The sequence below is a fragment of the Panthera leo genome, chromosome B1, assembly GCF_018350215.1.
Source record: "Panthera leo isolate Ple1 chromosome B1, P.leo_Ple1_pat1.1, whole genome shotgun sequence".
Classification (NCBI taxonomy): Eukaryota; Metazoa; Chordata; class Mammalia; order Carnivora; family Felidae; genus Panthera; species Panthera leo.
Window position 1 is genome coordinate 104,135,989 of NC_056682.1, and position 16,084 is coordinate 104,152,072.

At 39.5% G+C, this 16,084-nt stretch overlaps 1 protein-coding gene across 5 annotated transcripts in view; it reads left to right on the plus strand.

The window, feature by feature from the left end:
- Positions 1–261: 261 nt before the first annotated feature.
- The window catches only part of PDE5A (phosphodiesterase 5A), a 141,734-nt gene continuing 125,911 nt past the window's right edge, over positions 262–16,084 (plus strand). For 2 of the 5 annotated variants that reach the window (XM_042935613.1, XM_042935617.1), the window contains exon 1: positions 404–709. In XM_042935613.1, coding sequence (XP_042791547.1) covers positions 588–709 — 122 coding nt within the window. In that variant the 5' untranslated portion in view covers positions 404–587. The other 3 variants (XM_042935616.1, XM_042935615.1, XM_042935614.1) reach the window with 3 other exon arrangements.

The window sequence follows — 16,084 nt, forward strand, 5'->3', positions numbered from 1 at the left end:
GCGAGGCCAGACGGTCATTGTTCAGTCAGCCCAGAGGAAAAAGTGCCCAGGGTAGCAGCACCTCTTACTTTGCGTGGAAACTTCCCCTAGCTCCAGCTTTCGGGATTTAGGATGGGCGCACAGATCGCCACTCTCCCTTTCTGACAGCGGGGCATCTGCGAACACACCCACAGTCACCTTTGCGCGCTCCCCTGGATCCCGCTCAGCACACAGCGCACCCCAGCGGTGGCGTGGCCTCCTTCCAGCCGTGGCCACTTAGCTTCCGGAGAGCTCGCCAGTTGCCTCCGCCGCCGCCTTGGAATCTGGGGACCTGAGACACTGCGAGACCCGGTTTCCACCAGACCCCAGGGAGGACGCGCGGCTGCAGCGCCTGCCCCACCCGCCACACCTGGGAGCGGTGAGGACCGGGAGAGGAGGGGCGCGGCAAGAGGCTGGCCAGGAGCCGGAGCAGCTTCGCCGAAAGCCAGCCGGACTGGAGCAAGGCGGAGGGGGAGGGTCTCGGGGCAGAGTCCTGCTCCTCCGAGGGAGGGACCCCAGCTGGGGTGGAAAACAGCACAAACCAGCTGCAGAGACTTGGGGCGCGGATCATGGAGCGGGCCAGCCCGGGCCCCGGGGGGTCGCAGTTGCAGCGGGACCAGGATTCGGTGGAAGCGTGGCTGGATGATCACTGGGACTTTACCTTCTCTTACTTTGTTAGGAAAGCCACCAGGTAAGAAGAGGACCCCCTGGAAGACTCAGTCGGGTCGCTGAGAGTGACCTGGGGGCACATCTCTCTCCCCTGTTGAATTTTCCCCTGCCTTCACCATTAAACAACCTCCGTTCCCAGGCCCTTGGCTTTTTAAGTAGGTCCTTGGTCCTGTTAGGGTATAGAGCCCTCGACTTTATGGCAAGTACAGTCGAAAAGCCCAAGCATGGGATTCGATCCAACTTGCTCACAAAGTTCAAATACAAAAATGTACATGGGCCCTCCCCCCCGCCCCCCAGACATACACCCCGGCTGCCCTGGTATTCCCTGAGAGCAAGATTATTTACATAGACCCGCGCTCATGGGCCTTCCTCCAGCCCTTCTCTAGCCTCCTGGTCCCCCAAATCTCCTTAGCGAAACCAAAACAGTTTTTGAGCCCCTTCCCTGCAGCTCCGGAAGCACCATTTCCAACTCGTTCCTAGCGGCTCCGCTCCTCCCCCGTCCCCCCTCGCCCCGGCCCTTGGCGGGGCGGGGAAGCCGGGGTAGGGGCGAGACCACGAGGAGCCCAAAGGCTGCAACATGCCGGAATCTTCCCAGAGTAAGTGCTGTCGCCTTTTGCCCCCTTCCAGTCCTTAGTTTGGCCCGCGCGTTTCCTTTCACTCTCTCCTGCTCCCAAGGCGGCGCCGCTGAAACCTCTCCGCAGAGGGGTTCGCGGCGCGCACACAAAGGGCGCGGGGGAGGCGCGGCGGGAGCGGACAGCTGGGGGCTGGCGGGTCCCGCGCGGCCCCAGCCGACCCCAGAGGCCAGCTCTTTCTGGTCGAGAGCCAAGCGCCGGGCGGCCGCTGCGGAGGGCTGGGAGGAGGGCGCCTGTCCTTTGGGAGGCGGCCGCCCGGGGGCCAGTTGGGCGCGCGTGGGAAACGCTCGCCTTGAGTTAGGAAGGCATTGGGGCTGAAGCCGAGGAAGGAGGAGGTGGAGAGGGGAGTGTGTGGCGGGCGGATCCCTCAAAGCCTGAGGAGTTGGTGGGAAGCCGACTCGGGCTGATTCCAGGACGCACCTCTTCGGAGAAGGGTCCCGTGTCCTCCGCCGCCACATCCAGGCAGCGGCCGTCGGGCAGCCGGCGCTGGCCGCCTCGGCCGCTAGGGAGACGCACTCGAGGCGGTGATGGTGGAGCGGCCAGCCGGGGCACGGCGCTGGGGTCCCACCCGCCCGCGCTCCGTCTCCGCTGTGCCGGGCGCTCCCCGCCAGGGGGCGGCGCAGCGCGGGACGAGCGGGCGGCGGCTGGCAGCGGTGCGGTGGCGGGGTCGGTAGGGGAGCGGGCTTTGAGTCACCGCCTCACCTGGGCACGTCGTCGCCCCCCGGCGCCTTCTGGAATCCAGGGTCTGCGGAGCCCGCATGGTCTGCACTTCGAACTTCCCATGTTTGATATGTTGCCCTTTGGAGACAAAACCAGGTAGTTCCTTCAGCATCCCCTCCCTTCCCACTTTCCCTGGGGGCGCGGGGCCGGGTGCTGGGGTGGTGGCGCCCGGGTCACACCAGCGGAGGAATCTTCATTGAAAATGGACTGTCTGACATTTTTGTTTTCCTTTATTCTCTTTCGGTGTATTACTTTGGTATCTTAGAAGGGACTCTTTTTTTAAGGCTGTTTCTCCTAACGAATTTGTATCGATTTCATTACTTTCGGGGTTTTTTGATAGAGGCTACTGCTTAGGGCAAATCTTAACTCTTCTGTTTAATTACTCCGCCCTCCTTTTAAAGTTGGCTTCCCCATTTTGGCCTTCTTCCTTCAGAATCTTAAATCTGGAGCAAGCGGAGGATAAACCCTGGAAAGAAAGTGGTTTCTTTTCAAAACACACTTTTCTGCGAGTGTAGGGTAAGGCACTAAGGCCATCTAGATCTGGAATTGCTGATTGCTGTGGCCGACAGTTTTCAGCGGTCACCTGCTACTCCGAGGCCATCTGCCCCTCGTTTCCTTTCCCCCTTGCACTCATCCACTGCCCTCGTTGAACGGGGAGTGAGCAGGAGAACTGGGCTGATTTTTTTTTAAGTGTGTCAAGGTGTTTTTGGGAGGTGGCGTATTATTAACAGTTGAAAGAAAAAAGTGATTTGTCTTATAAATCAACATAAATTGTCCTTTTCTTTTTTTCCCATCTCTCCCTTTAAAATCAGAAATTTGGGATTGTTTGGTGGTTCTTTTTAAGTAGTCATAGGTAAGAACACCTCACTCAGAGCCTGCCAAAACTTTGAAAAACATTTTACTGGAAAATAAATGGAAAGAATTAAATTTATTTTTCTTTTCACATTACTTCTTCTCCCAAGTAGCAAAAGATTAAAATCCCAATTTCTCAAAATTACACTGCTCTGTGTAAAATTTAGATCATCTGAGACTCTATATGAAGATTTTTTAAGTTAGTTTTTGTATTATAGTTTATATTGACATAGGCTGACCACTTTCTCTGATACGTGTGTGTTGTGTATATATATTCTTATGTATTTATAAGAGCTTATGTTGAATAGGAGTTGGAAAACGAAAGTATAAAATGTTTAAGAGTAGTACAGGCCCTCAGTTTTAAGAGTTATGAAGTGCTGAAAGTTGTCAGTTTAAAGAATATAATCTAAGAGCTTGTGTGTAGTCAGAGGTTCCAGTTTGGTCTTATATTTGGTGGCATTAACTGGAGATTTAAGATTGCGAGATTAGACAGTAGTTGATTATAAAAATGCCAAACTTCTAAACCCAGTGTGAGTCTTATGGTTGTAGTAAAAATTTATTTGCAGACATTTTAACTTTACAGCTAAGATTTTTTTTTAACTAGAAGCTCACATTACTTTGCTTTTTTCCTTTTGTTACATTTTGTAAGTGTACAGTGAATACTGTCAGTGATTCAGAAAACCCATGAAACAGTTCTGTAGAAACATTTAACATGTTTTAAAATTTAAAAGAAATTTGGATACACTTAGATTGGCCATCTGTGAGTGTAGACAGGCATGTGAATGGAACTGTTTCTACATTATTTGATTTGATTGTTGTCATTTGACATTCATGCATGCCTCTTTATCCTATCTCCAGACTGAATGATCTGTACTCAATAGTAGTCGTCGAACAGAATGAAGGTTCTGGCATTCCTAAATTCTCATTTAAATACCCATGGGTTTGGTTGACCTCGAAAGCAATTCTGCCGCTGTATTAGATTGTTTCCTGTATCTTCAAATACAAAGCTAAGCACCCAGTTAAAAGCTAAAAGCTTGGAGCACAGATGCTTTTTAGTAATCACAGACTGTTGATGTGAATTTGAGAGTGTTGGTTGAACAATCCATAACATAATCTTTTGGCATAAAAAAATAATTTGAGATTAGTAAAAGTACAACATATGGAAAATTTCCACCCTCACTATTCTAGACAACTTCCTCAGTCCTACCTGCCTGAGATACTGTGTTAATCAAGGGCTCTAATCTTCATGTATTTGCAAATGAAGTCTTCTGGGTGCTAATGCCACTTAAACATCTGTTGTTATTCTTGACAGCATATTAAAATAATGTTACTTTTCATTAGTTACTAATCAGCTCTGCCATTGTGGGTGATGTTATAGTTTATTTAGCATGGTAGGGGTAACATGATTGACTTTACTGCTTTGTTTTGTACTAGGCTAAAGCTTGAGAATATTTGGCATATAATGAAAATAGGAGTTACTAAGTGAGGACAAGTTTTTATGATCGCTTGGATCAAAGTCCAGAAACAGAAGTTTTACACTCCCAAGTAGCTTTCTGCGATAGACCTTTTATTTGACACTGCAAAGCTGTGCTGAATTACTTGACATTTTTTTCTTCATAATTTTTTCTCATCTCTAAAAGCTTAACATTTTTATTTGCAAGATATTTATTTTAAAATCAGATGATGGATATAAAATAAATATTGCTATCTACTTTTAAAAATTATTGTGTCTGTAATTATATAGGAATATAATTTTCAATTTTCAGACAACTGATTTGTTAAGCTATTTGATTAAGCTGTCGCTAGTGTTGAATATAATAAAACCCTGTGATTGTTGACTCAGTCTGACTTTAATATTATTTATAATATTTTTATGAAGGTAAATCTGATGCAATAACGGCCTTTTCTTTTTGTATTGTTTATAACCAGGGTTCATATAGCCAGCTCTAAACTGCTTTTTAGTGCCCTAAGAGTACTCATATGCATAGAATTCCTTTCTCCTAGAAGAAGCTGTAGGAGCCCCTGAAATGATGTTTCTCAAGGCCCCTTCTATCTCTAGTGTTCTCAAGGTTTCAAAATCAGACCCATTCTAGAGCCTGCAGTACAAGGTCATGATTCCTAAGAATGTGGTAGAATTAATGCAGTGGCAACTAGTCACAGATGGTATCTCAAAATAAATCTATCTGCTTAGCTAACAAAATCTGAAATAGGCATATAGTACAATTCAGTAGCTTTTTTTCAGATCTGTATTTTCCTAGGATCATGTTTTCAACATCTCAAGACGTGCAATATTTAACATTTTGAATATGTTGTGCAACAAAATTTTCTTTTTAAGTAATTCCACCTAAGTATTTAAATATTTAAAATATCTGAAACTGGCTTTCAAGTTGTACAGGTAAAGTTTCATCCTTATCTGATTACAGGGAATGTGTCTTAGTAATATGCTTCCTTTCCTTTAAATTTGAAAACACAAATTAACTTAGAATTTTGAACTTCCCAGTGCATTTTAATAATGCTCAGGAAAGATTTCTTCCGTCGTTGAAAAGGTTACGCAGAACTGGTTGATGTTTATTAGTTTATTCCCAAAACATTTTTCACATTAATAATTTATTAAACCTATAACTGTTAGGTTCAGTTAGATTTGCTCTTTGTTCTCAGAGTTGATTGTAGGATAAAAACCTCTTCCTAGGATGAAAGCCTTTGGTAAAGACTTAAGGGCAATTAAATAAATCACTGAGTTGATTGATAGTGGAGGGTTGAAAAATGACTAATTTCTGAATTTAGGATGCAGACTAGCTACTGACTTTGCAGGACTTCCTATGAAATTAGTTTAGCTGGACAGATGTAGATTCCATTGACCAGTGTTTACAGCTGATTGATGTGGTTTTGGAAATATCTGTTATATCAGGTTCTCAGCAAAAAGTGCCTGGGAGCTATATACCTAGGCATAAAAATTGAAGAAAGTCTTTCCACATGAGTCATTCATCTGATATTTAGCTCTGTAATCTTATTTACTGACTTGGTATTCTCATTTTGTTTGGAATTATATATATTTTTTCATGATGTAAATGTTGTATTCATTTTCTCTAACTGGTGGGAATTTATACTTATGGCCAACCAAATGTTTCAGGCAGGTAAAGCTAACTGAGTGTTAGGTTTTTAAGAATCATTTTGATAAGTATTCTAAAAAGCTTTTTGAGACACTTGGGACACTCAGCTGGTTAAGCATCCAATTCTTGATTTTGACTCAGGTCATGATCTCACAATTTGTGAGATCTAGCCCCGTGTCAGGCTCTGCACTGACAGTGTGGAGCCTACCTGGGATTCTCTCTCTCTCTCCCTCTCTGTCTGCCCCCGTTCCCCTCTCTCTCAAAAATAAATAAATAAAAACATTAAAAAAATAAAATAATTAAAAAGCTTTTAAAGATATTTATTTCTCTGGTTTATAGTTTGTACTAAGCATGCTTTTTAAAGTGTCATGTGCCATTATTAGCTTCTGTATCCTTCAAGACTTTCCCCTTGATTCTGAATTCTAAAATCAGCAAATTATATTCTGTGAATAATTTTATTAAATCTAAACTTGGGAGAAAAAAAGATCTCCATCTAATATATCCTTAGTGATAATTATAAAAAAAATAGCAATCATTATTTCTACTCTCTGTTGAATACCTATGCTGAGGTTGAAAGAAGAGAAAAAAATCCTGACCCTTTAAGCTGATGAAATAATTAAAACACACACACATACACACACGCAGGATTTTTGAACTTTAGATTTAGAAAAGATCTTTAATCCAGTGTTTCTCAAACTTAAGTAATGTTCTCCTGATAAAAAAGACATTCTTATTGATCTGTGGTATGTTAGTTAGAAAACTTCTGGTCATAAGTAGCCCTACTTGAATTTATACAAAATTGTCTTACATAATTAAGTGCCTGGAAATAGATTTGTCTGTGAAATTCATCTGATCAAATATTGTCGGGATTCTGTTTGTATGTAAATCTATTTAATCTGTTTGTCCTTCCTTCAGCCCATCCATCCATCCATCTATCCATCCCATCCTGCCATCCATTTTTTGGCCCTATGCTGTGTTGGCTTTATTCTGTATGCTTTCTTTATGTGCTGGAAGCTTTTTCATGGCAACTTTCTGTGGGTCTTAAAATCCTGATGTTAGAGAACTACCGAGTCATCTGTGTCAGTCCTCTCAAACTTTCTCTGGCCTTGCTTGAGTCATGTGACTGCTCTGGTCCAGTCAATTGTATCCAGAAGAATAGGGTCGTCCGACTACTTTCTTGGGGCAGGTAACCCACAATGTGATATCCCATTGAAGGAGAGGGAATTCCTAAAAGAAAGTGATATAGGCATAGCCAGAAATTCTAGGTATCTACCATACCTAGTGTTGGACTTCCTTTTATTTAATGTTGGTTAAATATGGGATTCCTAAGAGTAGGTATAATTTAATCATAATTTCAGCATTTTTCCAATTGTAATACCAAAATAAATTTATAAGCTAACTATGAATAAAAATGGTAAAACTCCAGCCAGATGCAGATTGACAGTATTTATTACATCACCCTTGCAGACTGCATATGGCCCTGACTGCTCAGTAAAGAGTTTGGTGAGGTCAGTTCACCTTTGCTACAGTTGCCCTAATGATGATTCACTTCTCCCACTGGGTCCGAACAGTCATGAAGCTTTTATTGCTATAGCATAGCTTTTGTGTGGTGGTGGTGTTTTTTTTTTTTTTTTTTTTGCTTGGTTTGAAAGCACACTTACAGATTAAATTTGTCTCTTTTTTATTTTTTTCTTTATCCTAGAACAATTGAGCTGTTCGTATGGTTGTAAACACAGATATAAATCTGAGTGTTAAAATTGTAGGCTAGCACTTGGTTTGAAGGTGGTCATCCCAGTATTTTAAAGTGTACTTCTTGCACCTTTTTTAGGGGTTTTAATTGTCATCAGTGTGAAAACACAAAATTAGAACATTTTCATAGAAAAATTACAGATATTTAAAACGTACTTGTTTTGGATTCTCAGGCCTTCTCATACCTCAGATTGAAAAACGGCAATCTAGTGCAGTCTTTCCCATATGCAAAACAAATCAATTTACATATTTACAGCAGAGATGTCAGTTATGATGTGTTCTTTCAGATATAAGTAGGTTTTCCTTTAAGGAACGTTTTTCATACATGTGATTGCAAATGCATGGAAAATTACAAAACCTGTTTCTTTTAACTCTCCATCAAATGTGAATGTGAAACCATATGAAGCGATTCTGCATTTTATTTATATTTGGTCCCAGTCAACTTCTCAGATGTTTTCATAGCTGGAGAAAACTTGGAAATACTAAGTAACTTCAGGCAGAGCGTTCATTTCCTTTTCATACCAGATCCAAGAGAACTGATCACGGTAACATCACAGTAGACATTATGTGAGGATGTCACTTGGAGGTGCTCCAAATCTCCCCAGTTTCATTTAACAGCCTATTATTATAGTATATTCATCTTTTCTTCATCCGAGCCAGTGCTTCTCAAAAGGGATGCTATTGGCATTCAGTGGTGACCTTTTTTTGTTGCTGTGAGAGACTGTTCAACAAATTGCAGGTTATTTAACATCCCTGGACCCCAGAAACTAAATGCCAGGAGCACTCCCATCATTGTGACCCACAGTTCCAAATGCCCCCAAGGACTGGTGCTATTACTTGGTTAGGAGCCACTGTTCTGAATTGTTTAGTATTGATTTTTACTGATGTTGGTTAAGGGCCCTAGGTAGGAGCAGTCTAAGCTTCAACCCTAGAACTTTTTCTTTCAAAGAGTATGAACTTAGGTGCTTTATTTGCCTTTTCTGTAAAATGGAAGCAGCATTTACTTCATAGAAATTTAAAGGAAATAATGCATATTTCCTTCCCTTTTGGAGAGTGAATTTCAGTAGTTTACCCTGAGAATCATATAATCACAAACTTTGATAGTCATTTCTTTATTCTGGTAAGTGGGAATTAGAACAATAAAACAGCGATTTTTATAGACTTTAAGAGTCCTTGGGGTGCCTGGGTGCCTCAGTTGGTTGAGTGTCCGAGTCCGACTTCGGCTCAGGTCATGATCTCACAGCTTGTGAGTTTGAGCCCTATATCGGGCTCTGTGCTGACAGCTCAGAGCCTGGAGCCTGCTTTGGATTCTGTGTCCCTCTCTCGCTCTGCTCCTCCCCTGCCCATGCTCTGTCTCTCTCGCTCAAGAATAAATAAAATCTTAAAAAAAGTCCTTATATTTTACATGAATATTAATGATTTGAACAGAGCCATTTGTGGATTGTTGTGCTACTGGAAAGGTAATTGGACCGGGAGTCCAGACCTCCCGGGGTGGGTTGTCCCCAGCTTTGGGACTGGCTCAGGTTAATAACCCTGGGTTTTAAAGTGGGAGTGGAGGTGGGGTGGGGAGGAATCAAGGCAGAAAAATTCATTAATGAGCTGAAAAAGCTCTTTCAACCCTAAGCATTCTTTATTTTCACAAGGAGAGCAGATTATCAGATTCTCAGATTGAATAGTTTCCTTCTTTAAGTGCTTTCCAGAAATGAGTAGTGGATCCAGGTCAAATTATGCAAACAGTGTAACTAAAACTGTATAAAATCAGGATCAAAGAGCAGGAAAAATATCTAACATTATACTTTATGTGAGTTACTTTTGTGTTTTTCCTACGGATAATTTTAGCAGATTTCCATATAAGTTATCAACCATCGCTTTCCAGACAGGAAATTAGTACACTCTTTGTAATTCTGGTTTTAAAGTGATTAATTCACATGACCTAAGAAATAAAAAAAGCACTGGAGAGAAAGAAAAAGGGATGATGTTTTAATAGTAAACTTAAAAGCATGGGAATGCATTGTTTTTTCTGGATCATTCGGGGCCTGCAGTTTTTTACCCTGTTTCGTTTGAGGCACCCTGCAAATCTCCCCAAATGTTACACTGCTCAAGGACTTGCTGCGTAGCTATGCTTGAGGCCCAGGCTTCAGCCTTCCAGACTTTCCTCAAGCGAGCCCCTTGGGTAGGAGCTAAAACAGACCAACTTTAGTCCCCAAATCTCTAGCAGAGTGTTAAAGCATTTTTTTTTGTCTAGTATTAAAACCATTCTCCAGTTTAGAATTATGGTTACTATGAAATATTGCTATAATGTTCATTATAGGTAATTAGTTATGTTTTCTCACATGTGTTGTCAGTTTTATTTTATCTTTCAATTTTTTCAAAAAGAATCATCCCCAAATCTCTAACTTATTTTTGCAAAAAAAAATTTTTTTTAAGTAGTAATGGAGAAACAAACTATGTTCTTGCAATTATTTTTCTCAACTGTTAAGTTCTTTATTTTTATATGTTATTCAAAAAATTACATCATATGTAAGTGTAGTTATTTGTCTAGGGAGTCTTATGTTTTTTCAGTTATAATTTGAGAAAATACTAACATTAAAGCAACTTAATTTTTTTTCATGTGTTTCTGTAGAGATATTAGTGTTTTAAAACTAGGAGCTTCAGAAGAAGCAATGGCTAACATCTAGTTACTCTGTACAAGCCCACTGAATAAATTGTTTTTCCAAAAAAAAAAAAAAACACTTTTGAAGATGTACTCCATTATTTAATAATGTTTGATTAACTTAAAAATAATAATTATTGTGTATTAAACACTGTATTAAACATAACATTTGTATGTCCCAGACTCTATGCTGTCACTTTATATGCATTATTTCCTTTAATTTTCTTAACAACCTGAGAAAGGTTATGTCATTATCTTCATTCATTTTATTGAGGGAGTGAATAATATACCTAAGGTTTCACCCTTAGAAAGAAATAGCTGTGGGGTTGAAGCTCAAGTCTGTCCCACTTAGGGCCCTTCCCCACCAGGCTTTACTGAAGTTTAGTGTCAGTGTTAAAGGAAGCAAGGCAAAGGCTCATAGATTTAATATCATGTGGAATCTAACTCAGGAAGAGGTTAAAGTTTCTCCTAGGGCCCCTTAACGTGCATACGCATTACTAAATGATTTGCTTAGAGACTTTGCCCAAGTGGGTTTAGTTTCCATCTATAATTTTAGAGTATTAAAAAGTGGGAACTCTCCAATGACATTTTAAAATAGAGTGGCTGAATATTTAGGTACTAGGCCATCACAATTATATTTTTAGTATTAGAACACAAATACCCTAAATACAATATATTTTCAAAAAATTTTCATCCTTTGGTACATTTTTTTAGGCAAGAGTACAAAATGCATTGAACTAGTTGCTCTACAATTAGGTTTCATCTAATTGTATTTTTAACTCATGAGAATTACTGTGTTTATATCACAATTTTACTTTGCCTCGTAAATTTTCCTTTTTTTTCCCCTTAGGTTTCTAGATGCCAAGAAATATTCTATAAAACCCAGACAGAATATTTTAATCATTTCCCCTTTCAAGACATCTGGAATATTAAATATGCATTTTAAAGCATTTCTGTCTTTTTCAAGATTCATTTTGTAAGATGAGTGAGCACTTCAACTTTGGTGGAAAGTAAATATATTGCTGCATGGAGCCCTTATGGACATAGGCATCTGTGTGTGTGTGTGTGTGTGTGTGTGTGTGTGTGTGTGTGTCTTTTGCTAACCATATTTGAAATCTCTACAAGAGTTTACATCTGTCTGTCCTGTGAGTAGGTTTTGCATTTCCTATTTAATACTTTTAGATAGAGGTATTTGGAAGAAGCTGTGTGTGACATGTCTAGATGAGTGGAAAATTTCTAGAACATAAGCTATAAATTGTAGTTTTCTTTTCTGTCATAGGTCTATAATAATCTTGTGTGAAAATGAGAAATTGAAAAAGGAGGAAAGTTTTGATTCCTAACAGAGTATATGCCTTAAGTTACCTTTCATTTTTTCAATGAGGATTGCTAATCAACTTGTAATATTTTTATAAAGAAGATGAGGTGTGCCTAATATATAAACTTAAACCTATTTAAATATCTATAAAAAAGGTATTACTAGATTTGAAACATTAAGTTAAATCATTAACTTAGTTGAGTCTATCATTTTAAGAAGTATACTTTTATCTACTTAAAAAAATAGAAGTACACAGGGTTCTGCCATGTGTATAATTTTGAGGAAATAAACTCTGTTACAACTATCATAAAAAAATGACCATTCATCTTCTATTCTTCCCCCCCCCCACCCTGAATTTTTTTTATCTTTTTTTTTATCATTCACAAATTAATTTGGTCATCCCTCTGTGTATTACTAAAAATGCAAAATGTTCAACACTGGAAATATGCAGCTCAGCCTTTTCCTGCTGCAGCTGCTGGAACCTGGCTTCCTGGCCTTTTGAGTGCATGAACTCATTTAATTTTGTAGGGTGCTCCACCTACTTTGTAACACCATTTTGAAGGGTGTGGTGCTGTCAGTATTGTAAAGAACCCCAGTGAAATCAAAATGCATTAAACAATATTCTTCATGCCACTGATTTTTTATATCAAATTGCCATTGCATGAGCAGTTTGGGCTGCAAGAGTCTTCCCTAAAGTAGGATATGGAGACCGTAAACTCCTAATTGAATTCATTATTTAAAAAGGTTTGAAATTTAAAATTCAGGGCACATGTATGACAGCTCTTGGCAAGTTTTTGGCAGCTGCCATTTGGCTTTATTTCCTATTATCTAATTAATATCAGTCATTTGGGCTCTTTACATGCACAGTGGGGGAAAGGGTCCCTCTGTGCGCCTCAGCAGCATCTATGATGTATACAAGTTTGAAACCACAGATGGTGTTCACATTGTGTTACCTGAGAGGAATAGCTCCCAATGTTGATTTTGGTACCCTCCAGGATCTACTTATTTTAAGACATATTGTAAAAATTAAAAACAAACAAACACAAAATTAAATTTAATCTACCCATTTAAAAATGGTATATAATACAATTCATTTATGAAGTAAGAAATGTTTTGTGTCAAAATAAGGAAGGATATAAGTGACTGGAGGATAACAGATTTTGGTAAGGAGAGAGGGAATGATTTGGATGGGATGTTAAACATCAGGATCTTATCATCAAATATAAACTCTTGGCACCAATTTTCACTGCATTTCCCTGGGCTATGGCTTTACTTCAAGTTTCTGGGCCCTGTTAGCTTTCATTAACAGCCTTGTAAAGTGAAATCAACCAAAAGACTCTAAGAGGGCTGTCCTGCTTTTAAGTGCTCCCAGGTTTGCCAAGCAGTTAGCAAGGACATACTTATCCATGACAGCAAAGTCTCTAAGTTATTAGTGCTTGTAGCACGGGGTAAAACTTGTGGAACTTGTGGAACTTGTGTCTCTTTCCTTTTTGCTCAGATGGTTAGGATGCAACTTGCATAGAATTATGATGTAACTCTTATTCTTGGGGAGGAGGAGGAACTTCATGGGATTCTATAAAGAATGGCATTCTGCAGTATGTGCTTTGGCCAAGGACTTGAGGACTCAAGCAGTCGTCAGGATGCCAGTAGCCAGCCTGTTTCCAGACCCCATTTAGCCCACTTAGCCTTTGATGTTGTACACCAGAAACACCTTTCTCCCCTCATCCTTTTTCTGATTCTCTTGGAGGGACTTTATGAAGAAATGAACAGCCACTGCTCCTTAGCCCAAACCCTGTGTCTCCATTGGAATGAGCATGAAGGGTTCAGGAGATAGCAAAATCTTAAATATATGGAAGAGATTTTGAAATGCTCCTACAAGCATTTTCTAATTTGACTTATGTATCAGCCTTGTGTGGTGAGTGAAGGAGTCATGAGGTCATTCTCCTGTTTAAAAGAAGAGGAAGCTGAGGTGCAGAAAGACATTAAGTGAGTTGACTGACCTAATGATAACCTGTTGACCTGTTGATAAAGTCAGACTTTGTAGGGGGTCTTAGTGGCTTGTTAATACAGCTGCCCATGTTTACACCTGAAAAACTTGAACTCCAGAGAAGTTTCGACTGGTTTGGCATCATATCTGTGTAGTCTTATAGCTGGAACTAGCATTACCTTCTGATTGCCTGTTTGCTATTCTTGATTTCATACCTTGCTGAAGACAGCACCTTGCACTTCACATAAAGTAATCAGAACAGGTGGTGTTTCCCCTGGTTTATAGAAGATGAAATTGAAACTCAGAGGAAGAAAATTGTTTGTCACTGGTCATAAAACTCATTAGTAGCAAGTGCTTAGGTTAGAACTCAAGTCTCCTAAAAACATAGCCCCTTTATGCTTCATAGTCCCAAGAATTTTTAGCAACTAGTCAGTCTCTGTTTTATGAGTCAATTATAATTTGTTTTTTCTCTATGAAAAATACATGGTGTGGTTTTGAGAGTAAACTGAAAGAACTTAGTTTAAAGAGGAATTTTATACTACTAATTATTTATCTCTAAGCTTTCAAAAGGTTCAGTTATTATACGCAGGATCACAGTGCAGTCGTCCTTTGTGTTCTTTTGATGATAAAATTAGTGTTAGTAATTTGATAGTCTGGAGCTCATCAGTATGCTGTATAGAACCCACCTTTTCTTTGTTGTCTATCTGCCAACAATTTCAGTTGGGGAAAAAGAATATAGAGGACTGGCGTGACCACATAAACTACAGGATACTCAATTAAATTTGAATTTCAGATACTACTTACACTAAAAAATTATTCATTGTTTATCTGAAACTCAATTTTAACTGGGTGCTCTGTATTTTTATTTGCTAAATCTAGCAACCGTAAGAATGACTCTTCCCTTGAACACATTCATTATACGGTTTTTCAGTGCACTGTTTTAGATTTATAAAACATGACCTGGTTTCAGAGAAACAGACATGGGATTCAGGCAGATATTTTTCAGGACACTATCCTTAAGAATCTTTATTCTCTGAGTCATTTGAGACAGTTTTTGCCTCAGTGGCTTAATATGCCGTCCTTTTATGATCTGAGTGTAAAAAATTAAGTTAAAGAATGTGTTATCGTAAGTGATTTTTTTTAAGTTTATTTATTTTGAGAGAGAGAGTGCGCATGTGTGCACAAGCCAGGGAAGGACAGAGAATGAGGGAGAGAGAGAATTCTAAACAGGTTCCACACTGTCAGCACAGAGCCCGATTAGGGACGCAAACTCACGAACCATGAGATCATGACCTGAGTCAAAAATCGAGAGTTGGAAACCTAACCGACTGAGCCACGCAGGCACTCCAGTCTTATTCTCTCTATGCCTGTATGTGTGAATTTGAGTTTGACTTTCAAATGCAGCTAGAAGTTAGGGAGTGTTTCCTTCATGATAAGCATTGATGTTCTGGGAACTTTTTTCTTCTTACTGGCCATAAGACTTGGAAAAGGAGACCTGGATTTGACTCTAGATTTTGCCACCAAATAGAATGTCTTTGGTTCAGCCATTTAATTTAGCTTCATAATTTAGAAAGTAGGATTGTTAATGCCTGTCTCACCGGGTTTAAATAAACTGTTGCCCTTTTCATTATGTTTCATATAAATACTTTCAAAATCTTACAAAATCAAAGAAGAGACATGAACACAGAGATCCTATCGTAGGCCACAGAAGTGATTTGCCCAGTCAGAAGTACCATCTAGGTTTCTTGAATTCCATCTGGTACTTTTTACCCTTATATCTGACATATTTACAGGCATCTTTTCCATCTTTATTCATTTTATGCATTTGCATTTAACTTTATAGAACACAAAATCCAGTATTTACAGAAATAAACTCCTGAACACCATATAAACTTCAATTTTGGAGGAGTGGTCACTGAATGATATGTCTAGGGTTGTTCATTACTATATCTCTGGTGCCCGGCCTAGCTGGAATAGTGCCTGACACACTCAGATCTTTACCTTATGAGAATAATTCATTCTATAAAAGGACATGTAAACATGGATCCAATTAAAATGGGGAAATAAATCAGTGAAAAGGTTTTGATTGGAACTTTATCTTGAATATGGAACCACAGATTATAAAAGTAAATTAATCTTAGATTTAATAAAATGTAGATTATAATGAAAATTCCATGCTAAATTTTAGAATGGACTATTTTCGACAAAACTATTTTACAGCCAATTAACTTCACTTTTTCATGTTTGACTTTTACAACAGGAATATAGACTTTCTTTTCAAAAAAACACTTTTTGAAACCGTGAAGGTTTCATCATTTTTCCGAGGACGTTTCTTTTTTTTTAATGTTTATTTTTTGTGGGGGGAGAGAGAAGGAGAGT